This window comes from Cupressus sempervirens, chromosome 5 (assembly GCF_028749045.1).
Source record: "Cupressus sempervirens isolate cs-2001-9-10 chromosome 5, ASM2874904v1, whole genome shotgun sequence".
In the NCBI taxonomy this organism is placed as follows: Eukaryota; Viridiplantae; Streptophyta; class Pinopsida; order Cupressales; family Cupressaceae; genus Cupressus; species Cupressus sempervirens.
Window position 1 is genome coordinate 346,144,651 of NC_143122.1, and position 15,088 is coordinate 346,159,738.

The following is a 15,088-nucleotide window of genomic DNA, read 5'->3' on the forward strand; positions in this document are numbered from 1 at the left end:
ATTATTAAAGAAAAAACTGAAACTAAATCTGAAAGTAATGATGACAAAGTTGTCTATGTTACTATGAAAGAAGATTCTAATGAAGATTAGAAAACTATATTAATCTCTTATGTGAACAAGATTGATAGATTGATAATTAATAGTACTTTTTTCTAATTATATTGCCAGTTTTAAATGTTTTTTTGACAATACTGGACCATACAAAGGTGGATGTTTTAAATTCGGCAATGATATTCCATGTTTTGTGAAAGGTAAATGTACAATTCAATTGACTAACAAGATCAAGTGTGACAATGTTTACTGGGTTGAAGGACTTAACTATAATTTATTGAGTGTTTCAAAATTGAAAAAATTAGGACACAGAGTGGAATTCCATCATAGAAAGGCCAAGACATATGATGTTGATGGTAAGCTAATCGAAAGTAGTGATCAGACAAGAGATAACTTGTTCTATCTAGATTCATCTAATGAGACATGTTTGTTTTCACAAAAAGAAGATTTTTCGGTATGGAACAAGAGGTTATGTCATGTGAATTTTGAAAATTTTGTAAATATTAGTAAAATAAATAAAGTAATAAGGTTTCCAAACCTAAAGAAGCCTGGCAATGCTTTGTGTGAACAATGTCAATTAGGAAAAATGACCAAGCCTAGTTTCAAGAGAAATATATATATATCTAGTGAAATTTTGGAATTGGTTCATACTGACCTATGTGGACCTATTGATGTTCAAATATATTGTGTAGATAATTATTTAATTCTATTTTTGGATAACTATTCTAGGATGATGAATGTGATGTTTCTTAAAGCTAAATCTGATGCTTTTTAGTTATTCAAATGGTATTTAGCCAGAGTTAAAAGAGAGATAGGGAAGAGTCTAAAGTGTTTGCAAAACAATAGAGGTGGTGAATTCATTTCCAATGAGTTCAATGAATTCTATAATGACAAAGGAATTAAAAGACAAATCTTAGCACCAAGGACCCCTCCTTAGAATGGGACAGCTAAAAGAAGAAATAGATCAATAATGGACTATCCAAGAACAATGATGATGGAGAACAATATATCACATAAATATTAGAGAGAAGTTATTAGTACTATTCTCTATACCCTGAATAGAGTACAAATCAAGAAAGGTACATATGTTATACCTTTCAAACTACGGTATGGATATGCTTGTAATGTAAAATGTTTCAAGATCTTTTGAAGTAAATGATATATATTCAAAGATAATAAGAATAGAAAACTTGATGCAAAGAGTGATGAAAGCATATTCCTATGGTACTCCACCAATAGTAAAGCTTACAAGTGTTTACATTCTAAAACTAAAAAAGTTGTGGAAAGTGTAAATATGAAAGTTGATGAGTTTACAGAAAGAAATGGCCTTATAGTACATTTGTCTATGTGGATGATGATGCTCCATGAACTTCAAATGAACAAGAAAATGAAGATATAGTTTCCTAGTAGATAGGAAATGACAAGGTGCAACAACAAGTTGTCGAGAAACTCAGATAGTGGGTGCTAAGGAATAGACTCAAGATGTCTAGTTATAGACAAGCAATATTGACCATTAGAGAGATAATGTCAAAAATGTTAAACTTTGACCTGAACCTTAACAAGGTAGAGAAAGTGAGGTTGATATTAGTTTTCAAGATGAACCTATTAAAGAATAGAAAAGGAGACCACCTATATTACACAAGTATGTAAGAGGAAATCACAAACTTAATCAAATCATTGGATATGAAGAATTTGGTATTATAACAAGAAACAAGCTCAATGATCATACATACTTACTTTGTGAATTTAAACCCAAATCAATGAAGGATGTTCTAGCTAATGAATTTTGGATATAGGAAATCAATGAGAAAATTAAATAAATTAAGAATAAAAATACCTGGACCTTAGTACCAAGACCAAACGATAAAAATGTTATTGGAACAAAATGGGTTTTCATGAATAAGATGAATAAAAATGGTGAAGTAACAAGGAATAAGAAAAGATTGGTATGAAAAGGATATGTTGAAGAAGGAGTTGAATATGGAGAAACTTTTTCTCCTATTGCAAGACTAGAAGGAGTTAGAACTCTTCTTGCATACTTAGCCTACAAAAATTTCAAGGTATAATAGATGGATGTCAAATCTACTTTTCAAATTGGTATGCTGGAGGAAGAAGTGTACCTTAAACAACCTAGAGGTTTTGTGGTCTTAGAAAAGAAGAATATGGTGTGTCAATTGAAAAAGAAACTTTATGGATTGAAACAAGCCCCAAGAGCATCCAAAATACTACATAATTATTTGGTGAAGATTAGCTTTGAAAGGACAAATGATAACACTAACCTATATTTGAAGACTAGTAAGAACAATAATGTTCTACTATCTAAAATCTTTGTTGATGATATTATATTTGGAGGAAAAGAAGCACTTTACAAATCATTTTCTGATGAAATGAAGAAGGAATTTGAGATTTCTATGTTTAGTGAAATCAAATTCTTTGTTGGATTACAAGTATGTCAAATGAAGTTTGGTATTTTTATTACTTAGTCCAAATATATCAAGGAGATAATAAAGACATTTGGAATGGAAGAATCAAGGTCAAGAAGAAAACCTATGTCTATAGTACATAAGATATCTAAAAATGATGAATCTCCTAATGTGAACCAAACACTATAAATATCAATGATTGGAAAGTTACAATATGTTTTTCATAGTAGACCTGATATTGCATTAGCAGATGGGATATTTTCTAGAGTCTTAGCAAATCCTAAGGAAAGTCACATGATGGAAGTGAAAAGGATATTGAGATATATGAAAGGTATAGAAGACTATGGATTGCATTACAAGAGAAGCAATGGGTTTGAATTGAAGGTATTCACTGACTTTGATTGGGCACAAGATATTGATGACAAAAAAAACACTAGTGGAAGTGCACTCATTCTAGGAAAGGGATTCATATCACAAATAATAAAGAAAGAAAATTGCATTTTTTTATCAATAACTAAAGCTAAATATTTGGATTTTGTAGTAAAATATTAAAAATTATGTGCATCAAGTAATTTCTGAAAGGAATGAAAGAAGAGATAATAGATCTAGTGATTATCTACTACTATAAGACAAGTTCTATAAATATAAAAAAAAATCCAGTGATGCACACTAAGAAAAAACATATTTCTATCAAGTATCATTACTTGAGAGAACTAGTCCAAGATAAAGAAGTGAAATTAGAATATGTGCACACCAAAGAAAAATTGTAGACATATTCACTAAAGCCTTACCTAAAGATTCTTATGAATATGGTAGAGTTAAACTATGGCTGATTCCCCTAAATAAAGCAACTTAAGGAGATAAGGTGAATTCAATCAAATGCAATAATCATAATATCATACATATTGATGCAAAAAAAAAACTTTACGAGATACCTAAGGTAGTGAAGAAGCCCAACATAATAGATTAGTCATAGACAGATGATAGAGAATTCAGCCAGACATGCAAATATCTACATGATCGAGATGCATAAAGTAATTGAAGCCAAGAATGGTAAGTGTCTTTGGCATTATTGTCAAAGAGGGAGAGATATACTAAAGAGGGAGAGATGTACCCAAGAGGGAGAGATTCACCCAAGAGTGAGAAAATTAGAAAAGAGAATGGAGAATGACAAAAACTAATAGAGGGAGATTGTGAACTTGCAAAGATGAGAAATAGAATGAAACTAAGGATGTTGATAACTTGTGATAGTGAAATATTTCAAATTTCATAGTAACAAATAGGTAGATTGTATTTCCTACACATATATGTATTGAGGTGTTGCCATCAATGCAAATGAGGGAGATTGTTGGAAACTTACAATTGGAGCAATTGTTATTTTATCGTTCATGTCAAATCTATTGATAAGATATGTTGTTATTTGATCTAAATATCATATCAATTTGATTGATAAAGAGGATTTCAGAGATTTCTCATTACAATAACACCTAAGAGAAAAGGTTGAGTTCTAAAAAGGAAGATATAATGGACATTTGATTAGATAGAATTTGACAAGACAATGATTATTTATATCTTGGATGGAAAGATTAACTGGGCAATAGAGTAAAAGATTAATGAATGATGAGTGCTACTAGTGTTAACTGAGTTCTAGTACAAATCAAGTAAATTTAGTGTTGATAGAGCATCAATATCAATCGAGCAAGCTAGTTGATGCTAAGTCAAGAAGTTGTATAGCAACCAAGTGATTAAGTGATGGTTGAGTGTCAAAACTAAGTGATTTCCAAGTAATAGTATTTTGAGGAACCATGATTTCTAGGTGACTTGATTGATTTTTGGGATATGTAAACCATGTTGAAAATAATTTTGATGAGTTAGATCCTTTAATTCAAGGAGAGGATTAGGTAAAGACTTAACAAATGGATTCCATCGAAGTTTCTAGAGGATGATGAAGAAGGTGGATAAATTCATTGAACATGTTGAACTAGATTGTAAACCCTAAGATTGACAGTGATTATTGAAAATGACAACGTAAGAATTACCTGTATAAGGAGGTGAACATGCAAAATTTTAGAGTGGGTTTGAATGAGTGCGTGGATGCATGTGAAGCCCTATAGTCAAAGTAGATAAACATTGAAGGAGATTAGGACCAATCCAATGCAAGACTATATGTACATGTGAAAATGTTTCTAGTGTGAGGGAACAAGGCTATTAAAGTTGATAAGTTTATCAGAGTAGTAGACTTAAGTTTTATGAGAAGGATGATTTCTTGAAGGGTTTCCAAGTGAATCAAAGATAGAATTGACATAGGGACTTATCAAAGATCATCACAAGGACTAAAAAGTTATTTGAAACTACAACTATAAGTTCTAATCATATAGATCAAAACCCTATTGTTTTCTTTCTAATCATTGCAAATAGTTTGTATTGAAATCCGTCTAACAAAAGTTGACCTAATAGTCATATGAAAGACTTGATAGTCTATGTAAATCCTTTATCAAGGTGGAATTTTCAATGGAATTATCAAAGTCCTCTGACAATGCCAATCCTAATAGGATGATTAAAACATTTAACTAGGTCACATTTAATAGTGTGTATTGTAACCTTTAACAGGGTTGGCTCCTAGTAGAGCTCACTTCAAAAGTGTGAAAAATTGGCCACATGTTGCTAGTGGTTTCTCCCAGGTTGGGTTTCCACTTTAAGTCCTAGTGTCAAACTTGTGTTGAATGTTTTATGATGTTTTGCATACAATGAGTATGTTATGTTTAGGACAATAATGTGTTTATCCCCATAGTAGAGACCAAGCAACAACAAGACAAACTAAAGAATGAATGTTTAATGATTAATTCTTTAAATGGTACTTATGGTCCTTGATGAAATAATTACCCCCTCTTTCTCTTAGTAACTCAAAAAAATTCTAACTTATAATATGTTTTCCAATGCATTGATCTTCTTTCCTATGAGTATTAGTTTTCACACACTCTCTCTATAGTGGGGAATAAATTTACTATCCCAAAAGTTTGCACTAATAATTAGATTCTCAGTTAGGTCCCAATTTGGGATATTTAAGATTTTATATTTATTATGCCTTATCTAGTTCCATATCTCCCATTCTTTGAGTATATACTCTATATCCTCTCAATTTTCAATTTAAGTAATGTTTTTGAATTAAAAGCAGCCAAAACCAGGGAGCTAGCTCATAATAGACAAACTAGTCAACTACTAGTTGCAAACCATCAAAACTAAACTAACCCCTATTGTTGCTTGAAATAGAAACAAAGTTTGAAACCATAACTCAGAAAGTATCAGTAGGCTTATACAAATTGCCTATTATGAAACTTAAGAAACTATAGTAAAATATCAACAAAGGCATAACAACCTTGCAACCTATTAAGTCTGGTAACCACATGAAAAGAAAAAGGAGGGAACCCTTAAGATTTCTTGAACTCCTTCCTCCCCAAGAGGATGTTCGCCCAGTCTTCTGCTAGGAAGTCATACAATATCTTAGAGTCCTCCTTAGATAGGTCCCCTTCAGTGTCCTTAAGTAGGCTCAATGTGGTAGTAGCCACATGTGTCACATTTACCATGAACTTGGTCAGAAGGTGCATTCTCTCCTTGAGTACACGAATTCTCTCCCACACCTCATTACCAACCTTATACAGCTAACTTGAATGGCCATTAGTACCAACCTTTGTAGTATCCTACACAATCAAGGGTTAGTAGCATTTTTAGAAGTAGCCTTAACAAGGGATGAGATCATTATGGGGGAGGGCACCCTGTCCACTATATCGAGGAACTGGCCCCCTATTAAGTCCAAACACCCTAGATCAACTATTGCCAAAACATGCGACACATCCTTATTCTTCTTTCTTTTTCTCGAATCTAACTTGGAGGAGTTTGACATCTCCTCTTCCACCTCCTCCATGCTTTTTCTTTCATCCTCTATTTGGGGTATCCTGAATCCTTTGAGCCTGACTCCTCCTCCTGCAAGGCTCCCTCCTTCAATTTCCTCTTAGCATTAGATTTTTCTAACCTTCCTGACCTCCTCCTACCCCCTCTCCCCTCTTTCTTTGACTCCATTAACTCCTTCTCCTTCCTTTTTTCCTATCTCCCTCTTTTCCCCATGGGGGAGGGATTCATCAAGGACCCACTAGGTGAAGGTTGTGGGGTAGGGGCTCTAGAATCCATGATCCTAAGGGGAACCATATGGGGTTTGGGGTTCAGATGGGCAGGAATGTCAATTTCCATAATCCTATGGGGGACCAAGGCAAGGTGGAACTGATATAGCTTGAAGATTAAACCTTGGTGTAAAATGGTAAAATTAACCCCCTTTTTCATTTTTCCTTTCACATCAATGGTAGTATCCTCCAATTCATGTAGCAAGATTAAAGGAAGCGAAATAAAATACCAGTGAAAAAAATGATTAAGGAGAGGAAAGTGATAGTAGTAGAAGACTCCATATCTTCCTTCTAGCATAAGATATATCATCAAAACTAAAAAAACCTCATTCCATGGTTCAGGAAGCTTCTCTTGCATGAAACCACCTCTATGCCGAATCAGTTCCTCACCATCCACAAAAAAATGTTGCAGGCTTGCATCATTTGTCACCTTCTACCATTTCCTACCCTTCATGGCCAAGCCCATCACTAGAGCAGTCACCTTCTCTGAAATATGAAATGAGATACCATTAATCATTACTCTACGGTCCTCCCAAGAGTTAACAAATTGCATAGAGCAATTCTCATCATGCCCATTAAGTGCCTCCACAAACAAGACAAAACTTCCCTCCTTTAGTAAGTACCACACCAAGGGCTTCCTCATATTTTCATCAATCACAATTGGTTCAATATGCATCAAATCACCACCCATCTTTGCAATTTTTTCCTCTCTTTTTCTTTACGACCTAGACATAGTTTCTAAAAAAGACTTCACACTTAGGTTGAAAAACCCAAAATTGGAAATGATAATCACAATTAATTGTAATAATGAAAACAACCAAATTAGCAAGAAAGATCACATGTCAGCTACCACAATCTATCCCACAATCATTTCCATCAATCTCATTGCACATCAAACTTTTAAAAAATAATTCTTTTCTCTTCACAGCGTACGATGACACATATAGGGAAATAATTTCAAACTTCCAATTTTTAGGCCATGTGTATTTATTATTGCCTGTACCCAATCATTTACTCCTTGGCACTTATACATCAAGGACATGTCCTCTCCACCAGCTCAATAGCATAATACAAAATATCCAGCTAGGACTCATCATTTTTCTTTTCAGTGCTCACTAACTCCCTTACCAACTTTGGCAATGCATTCAAATTCCTCCAATATCTAAGCCCCTTCACCTTTAAGCCAATCACCGCCATATCATTGGCCACACTATTTCCCTCCCAAAATATGTGATTCAAATCAAACCTACTAAGAATGGTTAATAAGTACTTGTTATCATCTATCTCACATTTGATAGTCTATCCCTCCCTCATATTACCATTGACAGTCTCAATAATTATTTTAGAATCCCCTTCAATTTGCACATCCCTCCATCCCACACTTATGACTAGTTTTAAGCCCTAATATTGAGCCAACACCTTTGTGGTATTATTTGAAATTTTCCCTAATAGACTAGTATACGCCAACAACATCCTTCCCTTGTTGTCCCTAACTATCCCTCCACCTGTCAAACCCTCATTTCTAGCAGCACCATTAAAATTGAGTTTGATCAAATTAATAGGTGGGATTCCCATCAGGTTCTTTTTCTAGCCATAAGATTAGAATTGTCAATCTCGATAATCCCTTCTTACAACAAACAAAACATGGACACTCTAATCTCCATGGTGGACGGGGGGATGCTGATTTTCTCCACTTGCTACAACTAATATTGTCGACTATCAATTTTTAGATCCTTTCCACCATGACATTCATCTCTCTCTCCTCATTCCTAAACACCCTATTATTTCACTCTTTCCAAATACCCGGAAAAACATGGGGGGGAATGATTTTCCACATACTAATAAGGAGGGGGTGGGTAAAGAGGCCCTGCCAGTTTATCACAAATTACCCCATGTCCACATTAAACACCCGGTTCACTTCTAGCTTCTAAATAATTCTCCCCCACATCAAATACAAAACTGCAATGTAGGAATAAGTGGTTGATGCTTTCTTCCTCCACCTTACACATATGCCATCTATTTGGTAATTGAAACCTATGTTTTATCAAGTTTTCAATAGTGAAAAATTTCCCATGAATGTTGGTCCACCAAAAAATATTGATCTTTGGTATTAAGTGATTAAGCCAAACATTCCCCCTTTCATTAGGTTCAAGATTTTTTTTGAACATTAATTTGTAGGTAGATTTAATTGAGAACTCCCTTGTTGAGGTAACCTTCCAAATGAACTCGTCATCTTTGTCCCTTCCTAGGATTCTATACTCTTCTAGCATAGAATTAAGCTCATCGATCAGCTCCTTTCCAATCACATCATTCTGTTGCAACTTTTCCTTTTTCCACTTTCTTCTCGAGCAAATAACATCAACAAATATTCCACTCCCTGGTCCTATAGGTGATACTAGAGAAACCCAAACTTAGTTTTTATTAAAGGTTTATCCATAAGCCATGGATTCTCCCAAAAATTAATTTGGTTACCATTCACCACTAGCCACCTAACACTCTCCTTCAAAAGGGTTCTATTTCTCATAATATTTCCCCAAATTTTGGAGCTCATAAGAAAATCATTTCTCCAAGTGCAGTGAGAGAACATCAAATTTGTAGGGTACTTAACTCTCATAATGTTGCACCAATTAGATTCTCCCCTCATCAGGTTCCACCCCATCTTAGTGAGAAGCATATTGTTCAAATTAGTTATCTTCCTTACTCCAAAACCTCCTCTGTACTTAGGTTTCCAAACCATTTCCCAGTTGACCAAACTTATTTTGATCTTCTCACTTCCTCCAAACCAAAGAAAGTTACTTTGTATTTTTCCAATTTATTAGTCATACATTGAGTAATTTAAAATATGGATAGGAAGTACATTGGTAATTCTTGGAGGGAGGAAGTCAGTAGTTGTAGCTCATCCACACTACTTAGAGTTTTACCTTTCCATCCAATTAGCTTTTTATCCATTCTTTCCAGAATGCCATTCCAAAAGTTGTTGCACACATCTTTCACAGTTAATGGAAGACCCAGATAAGTATCTGGTAACTCAAAAATGTTGCAAGCTAAAATATTAACAATCCTTCACTATAGGTTGGGGGGTGTTAAAGAAGAACACTTTTCTTTTATCAAAATTAATCTTTTGACCCCCATTCACTGCATATATCTCTAGCACCGACTTCCAAGCTCTAGCTTCACCCACCGAGAACTCCCCACCAAGAAAGGTGTCATCCACAAATTGTTAAATCACTTTAGGAGAAAGTGTGGAAGCATGTTTAATGACTTCAATTAATACTGTTCAAACTTTCTTATGAATGCTCTTCCTAGGACTTCAGCAACCATAATAAACAAGTAGGATCACCCTGCCTAAGTCCTCTCTCCCCTCCAAAATTCCCCCAAGATGACCCATTAACCATCACATAATAGCTGACAGTTTTCACCATCTACTTCACCATTCTAATAACCTTTTGACTAAAGCCCACCCTTTTCATAACTTTGTACAAGAAAATCCAATTAAATTTAAGTAATGTTATTTATACTAGGTGAATAACATCCTAGAGTTTATGCTCATTACAAATAGATTCCTAGGGTTTTTTCCTTTGATGGGTAAGAGCCTGAGGAGAAGATTAATTATTATATATTATGCTTAATTATTATTATTTATTAAGCTTGAGCACAAGTATATTTGAACCCAACACCTCTTAGATAAGAGGCTCACAATTTACCATTGTATTATAGGCTATTGTCCAAATTAAAGCTATGTTCAAGTTGTAGTATTTTGGTGGGAAATTAGATTGGCTTGATGTTGAATCCCAAAATTGGCCACAAGATTTATGAAATTCCTATTTCTACTTGATTAGGAAGCTAGGAATACTAAGAATCAATCAAGATGTCAAGTTCAATAACTTTGGAAAAGAGTGCAAGATCTAGCTTCTCTCCAAGAATACAAGATATTTTGAAGGAAGTATTCTTCAATGGAACACACTACTCTCCAACAATTGTTATGTATATGAGTTCTCAAGAAAGAAATAAGTTATACCCGAGATGTGAAAAAGGGGGTATGATCAAAATTATAAATCAAAAAAAAATGTGGAGGAGAGAGAAAGTGATGAAAATTAGAGGAAAATAATAATAATAATTTTGAAAAAAAGGAGAAAAAAGGAATTTCTAATTTCAAGGTGCATATGTGGCGTAAATAGAAAAATAAGAAAGTGATTGTCATTTCATTTATCGAGTTGTGTAGGTGGCATCTTAGAAGTTTGTGGAAATTTCCTTAAATTATGCATTTAATATTTGTTGTGATCTACAAAAGGAAATGTATTTCTCTAATTGGACCACATGGTGGTGCTTAGTTCTATTTGGGTAGGAATTTAATTTTTTTTAAAGGTTGTATTTACCTTTTATCCCACATTGTTTGTGTTTTTAATATCTTGGATGGTAAGTGCTTGTATAAGAAAGGCTTATGAGCATTTGTAATCAAGCTCTTCATGTACAACCTCTTAGAGTGGAAGCTCTTCAAGTGTAAACTCTTGTAGTGAAACTCTCAAGGTGTGATCTTTTCTTGTATAGAAGCTTTGGAGGTGAAGGATCTTAATGTGTAAGCTCTTCTTTGTGGAAGTTCTCTTGGTGGAAGCTCTTATTTGGCATTTCTGTTATGTTGAAGAATTTGTAAACTTCTTTTGGAAGAAGTCATATCTATGATATCATCTTGTTGATGATGTATGGATTTTCAAGTATAATGAAAGCATGCTTTGTGAAACATTTTATCTTCTCTTTGTCTCCATATTGTTGTGTTTATGATTATGAGTTGTTAAGGGTGGTCGGACCCTTCTTCATGTATTCATATATCCATTCATGTTTTAAGGATTCCTTGACCCTTTTCTCCCTTCCAAGCTCAAAAGATTCAATTCAAGCATCCTTTTATATATATATATTCTCACTATCTATTCATGATGAAATTAGCAAGGTATATCTAATATTCACCTTCATATTAACAATTCTTTATACAATATTATTCTATTTTCAAGTTGATTTGTATACAATGTGTTGAACAAGGAAAACTCATTTCCATGACCTTTTCACCATTTTTGAGTGTGTAGATGTAGGTGGTTTGTGTATGAGGATGAAATCTAAAATTACAAGGATCTATGTGATTGAATATTGGAGTTTTAGGATGAAACCATATAGACATAATTCAACATGCATCTTAATCATAACAAACAATCTTCTAAGACATTGATTACCTTTTAAATCTACTTTAAATTTTGATCATGGGGTAGTTTTGCTCTTGGGTTTCTATTTTAAGTCACTATAGCTTTTTGTTTATTTTCCACAATTTTTACTTTTTTGAATCTAATGTTTTCTCATTTATCTTTAATCGTTAGACAATTTTATTCAAATTCTTCTCATTTGAATCATTATCAATGAGGGATCATTGTAGTCACTTAGCATTCAAACCCAACTTCATCTTGTTAGGCCATCTTCATTTTTATTTTGCATGAGGAAAACATGACTATTAGACAATCTTCCTTGATGTTGCACATTCAAAAAACATAGAGAAATCCCTTATATACTTTGCTTCCATTTTTGTACTGCACAAAAGAAAATATTATAGTTTTTGCATTTCTATGCAATGCTTGTAATAAATAATTTTGGACATTAATTCAAACATGTTTTTATTTTAAACAATTTTTTTATTTAATTGTTTAATTTATGAATGACATGATCTACAACAAGTAAAGATAATGAAATGTTAACAAGGATTAAGAATCCAATTTAAGATATGAAGAATCAAAATTTATTTTAGGTGAAATAATTAATTTAGTAGGAGATATAGGGAACACCATTGTATGTTCCATGTATGATTTTTTGATTTTTTATAGTGCAAATCATATATGACATTTCATATTTAAAATAAAGTTTAAGAGACTCGGAAAAAAAACAAGATTGATTTGTATTTATACATTCTTTGTGTATAGATACATGATATTGATGATAATCATTTAGATAGAGTTTGAATATGCTGACCAATTGATAATGTTTGTTAAATTGTAGATAGATGTAAACTTAGTTAATGGAGCACTTTGTAGTGCAAAACAAATAATATTAATAAATTCATCCAAGTTCAAATTATTAGCATACATAACAACACACTTGAATATATTTGCCAAATCCATTTTGTTTTTTTAAATATATCTTTTATACAATTTCAATAAAATTATTCAAAATTATTACATAAATTAAATTCTCAAAATACTATATAGATAGCAAAAATTGATAGTCTCGTATTCTTTTAAATATAAAGAACAAGTCGTTCTCTAATAAATATAGAAAATATTAATTTATATAATTTTAACTGAAAACATTCATATATCTATGCAAAACTAGTGACCAACCAAAAAATTACATTCCGTAAAAAAGAATAATAGATAAACAACAATTACACAAAAAATTAGACAATATTTTTATTTATTATTTGACCACTTCAATTCAATAGAAATCCGGTGCAAAACATTCTAGCAGTTGCAAAGATTAAACAGATAGCAATGCAATTACTGAACGCCAAGAAACAAGTAAGGTTTGTTCCCTTACAAATAGTCGTTATGCCCCAAGTTTGATTAAAATAAAAGTATAACTTAAAACATTACAACGGCTACCATGATGGAACTTTACATTCTTTCCAAAAGCGTAAGCCTTTGAGAAGATTTATTGAGCAGACAGACAGTGAAATCCATACATAGAAACATAATATAGGTGGTAATGAGCATGTATGAATGAAGAGCAAACCTTGACAGGAAATTATTGAGCAGGGCATTGGAAGCCCGGAGGAACGGTCTTTCCACATGACACAATAAGTTCGAGCGCCAATGGAAGAAGGATATTGAGGTTGAGAAGCTTGGCCCTAATTGTTGTACACAAACATAGTGCTGCCTCTAGTCCCAAAACTCCTTCAATCACAGGGCAGCATGTGTTTCCTACAGGATCCCCAATGCCAATGTGTATAAGGCCACCAAGCACATCAACACATGCTCCAAGCTTCAAAGCATCAATTGGGCATTTGTCTGATGTAGGAGGAGGTGGAGGAGGGCATTTCGCTACATTAGGGGATGGAGGAGGAGGAGGAGGAGGGGGGCATTTCACTACTTTAGGGGGTGGAGGAGGAGGAGGAGGGCATTTCGGTACTTTAGGGGGTGGTGGCGGTGGAGGAGATTTCAGTACTATAGGAGGAGGAGGGCATTTCCCTACTTTAGGAGGTGGAGGAGGAGTCCATGCCATTATTAGTGGCATTGTTGTTGAGAGCAGAATTATAACAATGAAAAATAATGCTCCTGATTTTCTCATTCTTGCACTATTGATTTCACAAAATTGATGAGATGATACTATGGAAAGCTAATTGATGCAATTCTATGTTTGAAAATGAGATATGTTTGTGGCCATTTATTGCCTTGGGAGACAAGTTGATATTTTTGTGTGGGCCAATTGATTGACGTGTAGGAATCTTTTAATTGAAGCTGCCCGTGAACTCTGTTAACTTTTTGTTGAAATCTTTGGTATGCTGAAAATGGCTTATTCTTGGTTAAGTTGACTCAAGACTAGGACATATATGTGGTTTTCTATGGGATATTTGTAACCAAACTGTTGTTTAGCATTTTCGCTAGAAGACTGAGGCGAAAGCGTTTCGACTCATGACATCAATTGAAAATGAATATGAGTCAAATATGGCATCCAGTTCAGCATAAGGTAGAAGCTTACAAACAATAGAAGCCATTTTGTTGAGGTTACCGAGTTCAAGTGAATAAGAAATGAATTTTTTTGATGCCGTGCGATCAACGGTATGAGTTCATAGCTTAACGCTTAAGTTCATATTTTTAAACTATGGATCTGCAACTTATCTTTTGGATATGCTCTGCTCCTTTGATTCCTTACCGAACATGTTTATCTGGAGTGCGAACCATGACGGTGCTACCTGTTTGCAGCTGCTTTGGGATTTGATGGTTGCCAAGAGTCCTAAATTTGTAGTTTTGCTTTGTGGAAAAAATGATTGTTACATTAATATTGAATTTTAGAATAAAATGCAAAAGGACACGGGGACAGTAATAGTTTTGCTTGTTTATAAAATAAAAGTTAAACACGTTTTTAAAATATCTAATATAATTGAGATGCTAAAAGGTATCACAAAATTCTAAAAGTTTATACAAATGAAATATAGAAAAGAACATTCTAACAAGTTTTAACAAGTTTTAAAGGTGCTACATAGTGGTAGTAATATTGAATTAGTTTTGAATTATATTGTTGATAATTTTTAGTTTTTTTTAAATGATAGAAGAATGTTATTTTATTAAGAATTTTAGATTAATTAATTTTATAAATAATTTAAATATTTTATATAATTATTCTGTTAGGATTCACATAGATTTCAATCATATATCAATCAAAGTTTTAAGTTAGGTATTTACCAAT

General features: G+C 33.3%; 1 protein-coding gene across 1 annotated transcript; it reads right to left on the reverse strand.

Annotated features, from left to right (window-relative positions):
* Positions 1 to 13,089: 13,089 nt before the first annotated feature.
* LOC149556120 (uncharacterized) lies at positions 13,090 to 14,034 on the reverse strand. Its single transcript, XM_089833745.1, has one exon. It carries the CDS (start codon positions 13,967 to 13,969, stop codon positions 13,427 to 13,429), a length of 543 nt encoding a protein of 180 aa, XP_089689871.1. The 5' UTR covers positions 13,970 to 14,034; the 3' UTR covers positions 13,090 to 13,426.
* Positions 14,035 to 15,088: the final 1,054 nt, after the last annotated feature.

Excerpts from the sequence above, each read along its gene's own strand:
- LOC149556120 (XM_089833745.1), bottom strand. The coding sequence starts at position 13,969 with ATGAGAAAATCAGGAGCATTATTTTTCATTGTTATAATTCTGCTCTCA.